This window comes from Bidens hawaiensis, unplaced genomic scaffold, assembly GCF_021521415.1.
Source record: "Bidens hawaiensis isolate Kalapana, Puna unplaced genomic scaffold, B.hawaiensis_p1.1 tig00012010_1, whole genome shotgun sequence".
In the NCBI taxonomy this organism is placed as follows: Eukaryota; Viridiplantae; Streptophyta; class Magnoliopsida; order Asterales; family Asteraceae; genus Bidens; species Bidens hawaiensis.
Window position 1 is genome coordinate 584,936 of NW_027491964.1, and position 12,615 is coordinate 597,550.

General features: G+C 43.4%; 1 protein-coding gene across 1 annotated transcript; it reads left to right on the plus strand.

Annotated features, from left to right (window-relative positions):
- The first annotated feature begins 1,419 nt into the window (after positions 1–1,419).
- Positions 1,420–4,037, plus strand: LOC143539711 (S-adenosylmethionine decarboxylase proenzyme-like). The gene is made up of 3 exons (XM_077032942.1): positions 1,420–1,482; positions 2,490–2,634; positions 2,743–4,037. Exon 3 carries the CDS (start codon positions 2,875–2,877, stop codon positions 3,958–3,960), a length of 1,086 nt encoding a protein of 361 aa, XP_076889057.1. The 5' UTR covers positions 1,420–1,482; positions 2,490–2,634; positions 2,743–2,874; the 3' UTR covers positions 3,961–4,037.
- Positions 4,038–12,615: the final 8,578 nt, after the last annotated feature.

Here is a 12,615-nt window from a genome sequence, read left to right on the forward strand (position 1 = left end):
ATGAAGAAATAGAGAATGAAAACAGAGGATATATATGTTAGGTATTAGGCATGGAACTTATCCAAACCAAGTTAGCTATTAAAGGCAAACCAAAATCTTTGTACGTTATACATACACATCACCTATATCTGATACGCTTGTTACAAATATATGTTTTAATATATATTAAAGGTGTAAAGGAGCCGGGCCCAAACTCAACCAGGTTTTTGTCAGAGCTCGAGCTCAGCTTGTTTTGAGCTCTTTTTCTAAAGCTTGAGTTTAGCTTGTGAGCTGATTTTTCATGCCTGGGCTTGAGTCGTTATATATGTTTTAATGATTTACATAAATTGAGTAAAACCTTACACGAGTCAAACCTCAATACAAGCTTGTGCGGTAATCAACCCTAAATTGTAAAATTATGTTATCAAATACCTTAAACGAGCCAAAGCTTGGTCTCGGCATGAGCTTGACTGTGCAAAGTAAAATTAATACATAGAAGTCAAAGTTAGGCAAAACTTAAAATACACAAGCATCAAAAAGCTTGACCAATGAGATTTCTTACTCATCTGGCAAAGCCTCTAAAACACCAACAATTGAGAGGTCTTGAATTTAAGTTTCCCAAAGATGACATAAACTCACCATTTAAAAATAATAAATTCCACAAGCCTAAATGAGCTCACCAGGAGGCGAAGGATAGTTGGGGCCAGGGGTGACCCCGACCCCTTCCGTTTTTTTGCTTAGTAGTGTAAATTTATCCGTTTTCGCCCGACATTTTTTATACATAGTGTAAATTTACCCGTTTTCAACCAAAAATTTGATCCCGGCCCCCTCTGTTTACAGTTTTTTTAATGTGTATTTTCGTTCGGCCCCCTTGACATCTTCATCCAAGCTCAGCCACTGGAGCTCACATACAAGACTTGAGCTCAAACTCTACAACTAAACAATCTTTAATAAAGTCTTGACTCGTTTCAAGCCTGTTATTACTCATAGATTAAGTAGCTCGCGAGCGACACAACAATAACATTAAATTCAAACTAAAATATAATATACATATTTTTATTTTAACATACATATTTTGTGGGACCCTAAATAACATGAAAACTACACTCCACGTCATTGGATATACCTTAACCATCGAGGACAAAAAGGTCATTCCACACGTGTCAACATATTAAGCGTACATGTTAAGCATTCAAAACACGTATATAAATCAACCCTACTTTCATTATCACCCACATATCCTCAAACCCTTTATATATATCAACCCTACGTCATTCTTGTTTTCTTGATCGATTAGTTAATCCAAATTAGATCCATATTATATTAATCGGTATGCGTATATGTTGTTCACCTTTTGATCATCATTCTATTGATATTAATCATTCGTTTTATGCATTTGTAACGGTTTTTTTAAATTTTATTTTGCTATATGTTTCAGGCTTTTGATCCATTTGAAGCCTTCTTATTGCGGACTTATCATTCTTTTTCATTAGTTTTTCATCCGTAAGTTTTATTATATTAAATGAATTGATTTTTGTTTTCATAAATGTTTTTGCTTGTACGTACATATATAAATTTGGTGTAAATGAGCTATAAGTTAACTTGAGATCTGCTTGTTAAAAACTCGAATTGAACATCTCTAAAAGGAAATGGATATACAAAGCTATTGTTTGTACAACTTTTGTTTAATTTGTTAAATACTTATTGTCATATATATATAATGTTAGGATTTAGGATTAAATATAATCAGCTCTTAACGCGAGTAACCTATGAATAGCCAGGGTAATTACGTTAACACTAGAGTAATTATTATTGTTTACTATTCTACAATTTTTGAATTAGAGCAATATTTATTCCTCTACATTTTTTTGTTGTGTAATTACTCTAATTTCAAAATTGTAGAGTAATAATAATATTTACTCTATGCTAGTTATTTGTACGTTTAGTAAGTTAATTCATTTGTACTGATCCCATCTGATCAATGGCGAAGGTTACTTAGGGCCCGGGTGGTCCTCCCCCCCTTTTTGTATGCATTAGTGTAAATTTACCCGTTTTCGTAAGATTTATTTTTATACGTAGTGTAAAATTTAGTCGTTTTTGGCTTAAATATTTTATACGTAGTGTAAAATTTAGCCGTTTTCGGTCGGGCAAAATTAATTTTTTATACATAGTGTAAATTTTAGCCGTTTTCGGCCGAAAATTTGAGCCCGCCCCCCTCGGTATCTTAGTCCAAGCTTCGCCACTCTGGTCATATATATATATATATAAACTTTGTAGTTATAGTTATATATAAGTATAATTAAAATAATATAAATTAACCTTCTTTTACCCAATTTCATATATCAAATTCTCTAGTCCTGGATTGTGTGAATTGATGATTTAGTTTCACATGACATTAAGGAAAAGATTGTTAATTATATTACATGCTGCATTAATTTGTAATCAGATTCTTAATTACATACTTGTGTTAACAACAATGAGATTGATTGTTGTATATATGTTTTATGCAGGACAACTGAATGTTCAATGGAGTCAAAAGCTGGTAAAAACTCTAGTACTAAATCCTTATCATACGAAGCTCCCCTAGGCTACGGAATTGAAGACGTTCGACCAAACGGTGGGCTCGAGAAGTTCAAATCTGCTGCTTACTCTAACGTAAGCCTCCGTTTTCATCGTTTAGCATTCGATTTTGTTATTATAAAACTGTTACTTGATTAATATTCTATATTTCTAACTTTGATATTCTTATTTTGTATCTTGCAGTGCACCCGCAAGCCCTCCTGAGTTTTATCATCCGCGCTGCATAATCTGATAATCTCTAGATAAAACCGTTTAATTCTGTTATTTTGCTACCGTTTTTCGTTTCTTTTCGTTTATTACCCTTTCGTCCTCAAGATGACTTCTGCGGTGTCCGCCATTGGATTCGAAGGTTTTGAAAAAAGATTTGAGATTTCCTTTTCTAACCTCGGCCCGTATTGCAGAGGTCTGCGCGCGTTGAACAGGAACCAACTTGATGAGTTTTTGGCACCCGCCGAATGCACTATTGTTTCTTCACTATCAAACGATTCACTGGATTCATATGTTCTTTCTGAGTCCAGTTTGTTCGTGTATTCGTATAAGATCATAATCAAAACATGTGGCACCACCAAGCTGCTTCTTTCAATCCCACCGATACTTAAATTATCTGGTGAATTGTGTCTTACTGTGAAATCTGTAAGGTATACGCGTGGAAGCTTCATATTTCCCGGTGCTCAAGTGTTTCCTCACCGCAGCTTCACCGAAGAAGTAATGGTTCTCGATAGCCTCTTTGGAAAGCTTGGTTTGGGTAGCAATGCATATGTCATAGGCAAGGATCAGAAATGGCACGTGTACTCCGCTTCAGCGGAGTCTGCAGATGTTGTGACACGCGTTGTCCCGGTTTACACAATGGAGATGTGTATGACAGGTTTAAGCAAAATGAATGCATCGGTGTTTTACAAGTCCGAGTCGAGCTCTGCAGCCGTGATGACCGAAGATTCCAGGATTCGGAATATACTTCCGGAATCTAAAATTTGTGATTTTGACTTCGACCCGTGTGGATACTCGATGAATGCTATAGAAGGGGACGCGATATCCACCATTCATGTGACTCCAGAAGACGGGTTTAGTTATGCGAGCTTTGAAGCGGTTGGATATGATTTCAAGTCTATGGATTTAACCGGTTTGGTTGAAAGGGTGTGGGTTTGTTTTCAGCCTAGTGAGTTCTCGTTGGCTTTGCACGTGAACGTGTATGGTCATGAGCCGAAAGATCACTTGGATGGTGATCATAATATTAATGTGAAAGGGTATAATTACAATGTTGAAGAAACAAAGTTTAAAGCTTTGGGCGAAGGATGTGGCTCGATGGTGTATTATGGGTTCGTGAGGGGTGGAAGCGGTTGTGGGTCCCCGCGGTCGACTTTGCATAGTGGTTGGAGCGAAACCGAGAACGAGGAAGAGTGAAGAGGTGTTGGCATAGTGAAGTAAAGAGTATATGGTTTCATGTCTTGTGTGGTTGTGTTGTTGATGCAGTTACTGTTTGCATCATTTCAAGATAACTTTAGTGTATGACTTATGATATATTTGAGTTATGATATATTTGAGTTGCATATTTATTAGTTTGCGATGTGTTGCGTTTTACAGTAAGCGTGTTTACGTTGAGTCCTGTTCACGAGCCGAACCGAGTGAAGGCTAGCTCGTTGCTTGGCTCGTTTACAACCGACCCAAACCAAACGGCTGAAATTCAAACCGAGCCAAAATCGAGTCGAGCATTTTTCGATCGAACATCTAGCGATTTCGAACATTATTCTTTCGTTTTCACTTTAAAATTTTAATAAGAAACAAATTTGAAGGTTGTAATATATTTTATAGATAAATTAGTATTTTTAGACAAACGTGTAATATATTGTAACTTTTATTAAAAATAAGTTTGAAGTGAGGTATAATGATCATGTAAATAAACTTCTAGTATTCTAAAGCTTGAATCGAACATATAAAACTATAAAATTGACAGAAAATGAAAATTTTAAAGGGGTAAAAATAATTGTAAGCTTATATTTATGTATTTTGTCTATTTATTTATATATTAGTTCAAATATAATTATATATAAAATAAATTAAAAATATTCGAGCCGAACCTTACCGAGCAGACCTTTGCTCATTGCTTGGCTCGTTTACAAACCGAACCGAGGAGAGCGGCTCGTTTTCAATCGAGCGAAAAAAGGAGCGAGCATTTTCCAAGCAATTTCCGAGCGAGCGGCGAGCGGTTTGGACGGTCCTAGTCAACATGTCGGTTTATACGACACTAATAATGAGATTATGCAAGAGAGATTATAAGGTGGCTTATGCTCAAGTATTGTTCGATATCAAGCTGCAGCGTAAAGGGATACCGCGCTATAACTATCACTCCTGAACGCGAATGACACAACTAGTATTGGAGTGATAGTTATAGCGCGGGCAACAAGGGCATTTTGGGAACTTTTTGGAATGCCGAAACAGATTCGTCGGGTTGAACGAGTGCAAACGAGCCGAGCTGCTCACGAGCTACTCGAGATCGGCTCGTTAAAAAGCTCGATCGAGCCGAGTAAATCGAGCCGGCTCGCGAGCCTAAACGAGCCTGTCATTTATATAAGTTTATAAAATATATATTTAAGAATTATTAATTAATATATATAATGTTATGAAAAATAAATAAAAAATAACTTATTAATATATGTTATTTTATACATAAAATATTATAATATAAAAAATATATAAAAATAATTATAATAATATAAAAAATAAATGATAAATAGTAAACGAGCAGAGCTCGAGCTTGAAAATCTATTCACGAGCTTTGAAAATAGAGCTCGAAACGAGCCGAGCTCAAGCTCGAGATTTGTATAAGTTAAACAAGCTCGGCTCTTTTGCACACCTAGGTTGAAGATTATACTTGGAGCTTATACTTCAAAACTGACAGTATTCTTAGTGAAATGAATTCCTTAATCCTTTTTCTTGCTAAAAATAGAATTTTTAATTATATATACCCTATCAACTTGAAGTAAATTTGTTGAGTTTCAAAAGAAACTTTGGCTTCTAAAAATATTATAAACCATCCATTCCAACTTCTTCCTGTTATCACTCTCTGATCTAACAAACCTGCGGTCTTGTTTAATTCGGATACTGAAGAAACACTAACCGGACCCCGGACAGGTTACTGGTAACCTGGGGGTTGGATAGCTGTTTCCCACGAGGGGTTAGACCCTTGGAAGATGGTTCTTCTGATAACCTGCAAAACAGACACCGTGAGCTCGTCACTGAGAAGGGGGGGGTTCCTCCTTGTGACCACCCTCCGGCGTGAGAATCAGACTAGATTGCTCTTTAAATATAAAAATATATCAAGAGATTGCTAGAGCAGATATCAGGTATATTATGATGATAATGTGATAATGTAATGTGTTGAGATGATCATACCATTTGGGGTATTTATAGCCGAAGGTAGGTTTCCAAGGAGGTATGGCCGGCTGCTACAGTGTTCCTGTTCATCAACAGTAGCCTACGCACGTGCCCTGCTGGTAGTTGGTGGGTAGGCAGCGGCTGATAGTGACCAGGCCTGCTGTGTACTATTCCCTTTCCACCAACTGCCGGCTATGCACGTGGTATGACAGTAGTTGGTGAGTAGGCAGCGGCTAATAGTGATACAGTACAGGAGCATGCTGCTCGCCATACTGTATCAGTGAGCTGTCGTATCTCTGATCAGATCTTTCGCCCATACCTCGTCAGGTACAGTAAAAGATCCTTCAGTATACGGACTGGCTTATTTGGGCGGGAGTATTCCCCCTCCCGCCTCTGTGCGGGATTGCTCCCGGCTTGGCTCATTCCTTCAGGTGACACTGAATGATCGAGAGCTAAGTGCCTTGTGCGTGTAGCCATGCTGCGCGGGTGGCCTTCCCTAATGGCTTGTATCCGAGGCTGCGGGGACAGGCGGAGTCCTTCACCATTGGGAGGCATTTCCTGCGGGACCAGCTTGCGTACTGCGCGTAAGGACGTCACGTCTCTGAGCATGGTTGGTTCTGCGGATCCAGTTGGTCTCTGCGCAGACTTCCCTGTTTAAGGTGAGTCTTGCGGGTCCAACTGGGCTCTGCTGGGACCTACCTCTTCAAGTCCCCCCAGTCCAATGTTCTTCTCATGAGTGTTTAATAAAGTGAGGTGAACTTTTGGACTTGAGCAAAGGGTTTTGAAAAGGGTTTTGTAAGGTTTTCCATGGGGATTCTTTCCGCGGAAGTCCTTGTCACTTGCAGAAATGCCCGAGTTTCCTGCTTGGTCTTTGGGTATGATGCGGGTAGGTCTGTAACCTCCTCGCAAGTCAGGAGCATTGAGTCCCAGTTGTATGGATTTTCCATGAGGTTTTGGTAGTTTTGAACATAGTGATCAATTATGTTAAGACCACCAATTCCATCCTGGAGCTTCAAACAACGTAGTTCTCGACGTTCCCGCTATGCGGGGATGTTATTTCCGTATCCGCAAGCATTGCCCAGAAGATCCTTCTTGGTTTCAATTCCCAGCGGAGCGCTAGGTATGTGAAGGGTTTTGCCTTGACACTGTACCTGCGCTCGTCTTACGGTTACTTTACTTCCAAGGTATTCCTGGCGTCAATTCCCTGTGGGTGCTAGGTATGTGAAGGGTTTTGCCTGAACACTGTACCAGCAGCCGTCTTATAGTTACTTGGTTGCCGAGGTACTTGGCTTCAATTCTCTGCGGGTGCTCGGTATGTGAAGGGTTTTGCCTTTACACTGTACCCGCATCCGTCTTACGGTTACTTGTTTGCCAAGGTTTATTTGGCTTCAATTCCCTGCGGGTGCTAGGTATGTGAAGGGTTTTGCCTTTACACTGTACCCGCATCCGTCTTACGGTTACTTGTTTGCCAAGGTTTATTTGGCTTCAATTCCCTGCGGGTGCTAGGTATGTGAAGGGTTTTGCCTTTACACGGTACCCGCATCCGTCTTACGGTTACTTGTTTGCCAAGGGGTAAAGGGGTATTTTCCCGCTTACTTTTTAATATTTTCGAATTTTGAATTTTGAAATTCGAAAAGTTGGTGAAAAGATCAGAACAGTCCAAACCTCTGAAACGTCGTGCGACGGTTTCTTCTGACTGTGTCAGGATGTGCAGGAAGTTATGGTGACGTGACAGAACATGGTCATTCCAGTCGCTTTTTCAGGCGCGTGGGCGCGATTTTTCGGGCGCGTGGCCGCGAAATTACTGGCACACGTCCTTTCAACAGCTGTTGCCAGCTTGCTTTTTGCCACGTGTCATAGTTTCATTGCACATTCGATTTCTCTCTCCTCCGTATTAAATTCACCGCATTAATTGCGATTACTATATAAAGGGGGAGAGGGTTATTTGCAATTCACACTTTTCACTTCTTCTCTTCATCTTTAAGGCGATTTCCGGCGAATACTCCTTTATTCAATCGAGCATTCTCTCGAAATCGTTCTCTTCTTTCTCTGCAAGATGTCTTCTCGTGATGCTGAAGCTATAGCTGACGACAGGGGTACTGCTGGCGAGTGCCAGTGTGCTCTGCCCGGCGATCAGTACCGGTATGTTGTCAGGAAGTTCATGCTCGACCATCTCGAGCCTGAGTTTCCTGAATCCCACCAGACCGTGTATGATGCCCCCAGAGGCAAGATCGGGGTTTATGCTGCATTTTTTGTCTATGGGAATCTTAGATTCCCGTTGACAAAATTTGTTTACCGTGTCCTTGAGAGGCACGGTGTTCATTTGACCGAGCTGCACCCCATGGCGATCGCCAAGATTCGCCATTTTGAGTGGGTGTGCCGGATTTTGGGCATCGAGCCCCATGTGGACCGCCTGATGACCTTCTATACCTGGAGGTGCATCCAGGGGTGGTACACCTTGACGACCCGTATTAAGGGTCTGAAGATTTGCGACACCGAGCGCAGTCTTCGCGCGTGGAAGCAGGAATTCTTCTACATTTCCGCCCGCGCCATCCCCCTTGCCATGAAGTTTAAAAATGGCCAGGCGATACCGAGCCTTCACGCCCCCAACTACCAGGAGGCGGAATGGTTTTCGAAGATATCCCGGATCCAATCTCCGGTTTACCGGTTTGCGGAGTCCGGGATGGTCATGTTAGGGATGAGCCGGGTGTGGAAGGATGCGTCTCAGGTTCCCATCCTTCTCGAATACGGTTTGAACTCTATTCCCTATGGTACGTCTTGTCTTTCTTTTTGATACAAGTTTGTCTTCTAACTGTTTCTTTTCTTTCAGAGGGAAATAATTTGGAGTCGCTTCTGTTCCCGCGGGAAACCGACGGTCCCGTGCGGATGGGTACTCGTGCTCTGGACGAGGGCGAGTTGCCCATCCTGGAGCAAACGGCGGATCGTTTTGTGGAGGTCTATCCGCTGGGCCACGAGATCCTGAGCCACCGGCGGCCAGGTAAGGCGATATTCTTTCCTCAATCTCTCAATGCTGTACCCGCTGTTGGAATTCTTGACCTGTCTTCTTCTGAGGAATCCTCAGATGCTCCTCCATTGGTGCGGAAGAAGAAAGCTGCTGCCGGCGGGAAAGGGAAGGAGAAGGCCTCCACGGCTGGTCCGGTGGTTCTATCTGACTCGGAGTCAGATAGTGAAGAGGTGGCGGGGAAGCCCGGTGGTGAGAAGACCACTGTTCCGGAGGCTACGACCGTTACTTCCGGAGAACCAACGAAGACGACGGTGACCGGTACCAAGAGGCCGGCTCCATCGGGTTCCTCCCCGCCCGTCCGTACGTTCAGGGTCAAGAAAACCCGTAAGTACAATCATAATGTCTTTGCAGATTTATTACTTCTTAAATTTATCTAACACTTTCTTCTTTGTGCAGGCGTGGATGTTGACGCATTCCGGGGTGAAGCGCAGGGGAGTACCTCCCCGCCAATGACGGTAGGCTCGGTCAGCCTTCCTGAGGCGTCGACCCAGGCGCCTGCGCCTGCATCCGCTGGTCCAGTTGCTCGTTCCTTTGAGCCAACTGTTCCGGCCGAGATGACGTCACCGCCGGCCGTGAGTGCGATTTTTATAGCATCCTTCACGGAGCCGGCGGTTACTGCTGCTGCTGAGGAGGCGGCGACCGCGGCGGCGACCACAACGGCGACCACGGCGGCTGCCACCATGCCCGCGCCACCGGCACCTACGGCCGGACCATCAGGTACGCGCAGGGCTTCCCGCCGATCTTTGCCTCCTTCCCTTCTGCCTGACCTGTTGGATGGATTTCCTTTAGGTTCAGGTGATGGGTTTGGCGGCTATCGGCCTGTCATTGACCCTACAGGTGCGTAGGGTTCCTTTCTTTTTCCCTTATGTTTTTTATCATCTTTTCCTTACTGCCTTTGTTTCTTTTGCAGTGTCGGATTCCAATGAAGTGTATGTTCCGCGATGGAACATACGCCGAGGAACAACCCTTCGTACCCCTGTGGAGTGCGTGGACTGGGCTCGCCACGCTGCTCCTCATGGTGCGTTGGGGGAAGCCATGGCTAGCTACCAGGAGGGTAGGCTAACCAATGAGCTTCGGGTTCTCCAAGCCCGGATGCAGCCGCGCGTCGAGCTGCTTTGTCGTGAAAACGACAAGTTGAAAGCAGCTCGCGCCAAGGACGTATCTGAGGCGCGTGCTCTTCGGGAGGAGAACCAACAGCTGGCGGCAGCTGCCGCCGACAAGGAGAAGGCCTTCAAGGCCCTCGAGGTTGAAGTTCAGGCGCGACTCGAGGCCCGCTCCAAGGCTGCCCAAGCTGTGAATGAACAGCTTCGGCTGGCCAGGGAGACTGCGCAAAACGCAACCGAGAGGGCTGCCAAGGCTGAAGCCGTTGCTGAGCCTTTGCGTGTGGAGAATGAGGAGCTCAAGGCCAAATTAGAGGCTCTCCAACGCGCTCATGATGCCTTGGCAATGGAAGATGCCAAGAAACTCCAGGAAATCCTGGACCAGAGGGGGGTGCTTGACCACACCGAGCGGAAACTTAAGGGCGTCGAGGAGGCTGCCGCAAAGGAAGTTTTACTTGCCAACCTTAACAAGAGCGAAGCCGAACGCGCCCATAACGAAGCTCAAGCTGCCCTCCAATGGCTTCTTCGAGAAGCGTTGCCTCAGGTATGTTTAGCTTTATCTTCTCGCTTTTCTTTTGTAAGAAAAAGTTCTAATACTTGTATTTTTTCTTTGTAGGTTGTGCGTCGGGTCTTTTCAGAGACCTCTTACGATGATGCTATGACCGCAGCCCTCAACGCTTCTCATGAGGATGGGGAAAAGGCCGGCTTCCTGCTTGGTCTAGGGTTTGTTGAGAAAGGCGTCCCGCCTTCCAACTTCCCTTTGTTCGATGTGGATACCGAAGCCATTTATGACCAAGCATTGAACCAATACGCCGCCTTCCCGCATCCAGTGGTGGAAAAGGTGGACGAAGTAGCTGCTGCTGATGATGGGTTAGCTGTCCTCAAAGCGTTCCTCGAACCACCCCGTTCTTCTGACGGAGCGGGTCCAAGTGGAAGCGGCCCTGAAGCTTGATCCTGAAGATCCCTTCCCATTGCTAAGATCGACTTGTATCGTTTTTTTCTTTTAGGCGGGTAGTTATCCGGCCATTCTTGTAATATATTCTTGAAATATTAATCTTTTTGCGTATAAGATTGTTATTTCCTTCTTTGGGTTCCTTGCTTTATAAACTTATGACTTGCATACTTAGTTTAAATTAGCAATTTTCCAAGTTTTTAGAATAAGAACCTTTGAACGTGGTTAATAATGGGTTAAAGTTTCGCTTCCTCCTTCGTGATTGTGCGGGTAGAACCGTCACTTGCACTTGGTAGGATGGCTAAACTTTAACTTTTATCTGACCTGCGTGTAGGTTTTCCTTTTCGAAATTTCTAAGGCATTAAGATAAGTTAACCTTTGAACGTGGTTGATAACAGGAAGTCTTGCTTCCTCTTTCGTGATTGTGCGGGTAGAACCGTCACTTGCACTTAGTAGGATGGCAAAACTTTACCCTTATCTGACCTGCGTGTAGGTTTTTCTCTCCTTTTGAGGATAAGTTAACCTTTGAACGTGGTTGATAACAGGAAGTCTTGCTTCCTCTTTCGTGATTGTGCGGGTAGAACCGTCACTTGCACTTAGTAGGATGGCAAAACTTTACCCATATCTGACCTGCGTGTAGGTTTTCCTCATCCTATGAGGATAAGTTAACCTTTGAACGTGGTTGATAATAGGTGTGAAGTTTTGCTTCCTCTTTCGTGATTGTGCGGGTAGAACCGTCACTTGCACTTAGTAGGATGGCAAAACTTTACCCATATCTGACCTGCGTGTAGGTTTTCCTCATCCTATGAGGATAAGTTAACCTTTGAACGTGGTTGATAATAGGTGTGAAGTTTTGCTTCCTCTTTCGTGATTGTGCGGGTAGAACCGTCACTTGCACTTAGTAGGATGGCAAAACTTTACCCATATCTGACCTGCGTGTAGGTTTTCCTCATCCTATGAGGATAAGTTAACCTTTGAACGTGGTTGATAATAGGTGTGAAGTTTTGCTTCCTCTTTCGTGATTGTGCGGGTAGAACCGTCACTTGCACTTAGTAGGATGGCAAAACTTTACCCATATCTGACCTGCGTGTAGGTTTTCCTCATCCTATGAGGATAAGTTAACCTTTGAACGTGGTTGATAATAGGTGTGAAGTTTTGCTTCCTCTTTCGTGATTGTGCGGGTAGAACCGTCACTTGCACTTAGTAGGATGGCAAAACTTTACCCATATCTGACCTGCGTGTAGGTTTTCCTTATCCTTTTTAAGAATTTTGTTTTGAACCGTTCGACGCGCGGTTGTCGATAGGTTAGTGTTCGGTTTCCTTTCATGATTCATGCGGATAGACTGGCACTTTCATTTAATAGGATAATTGAACTCTTCCCCTTCAACTGGCCTGCGTGAAGGTTTGTCAAGTTATTGGGTTCGTGCGGGTAGGACCGCCTTCCCACGCAACGACTTCACGTAATGTGAACGCCGTCACGAGTGTTGCATAGTTTAACCGTTCGACGCGCGGTTGTTGATAGGTTATTATTCAGTTTCCTTTAATGATTCATGCGGATAGACCGGCACTTTCATTTTTGGGTGCTGAACTTTTTCCCAAACTGACCT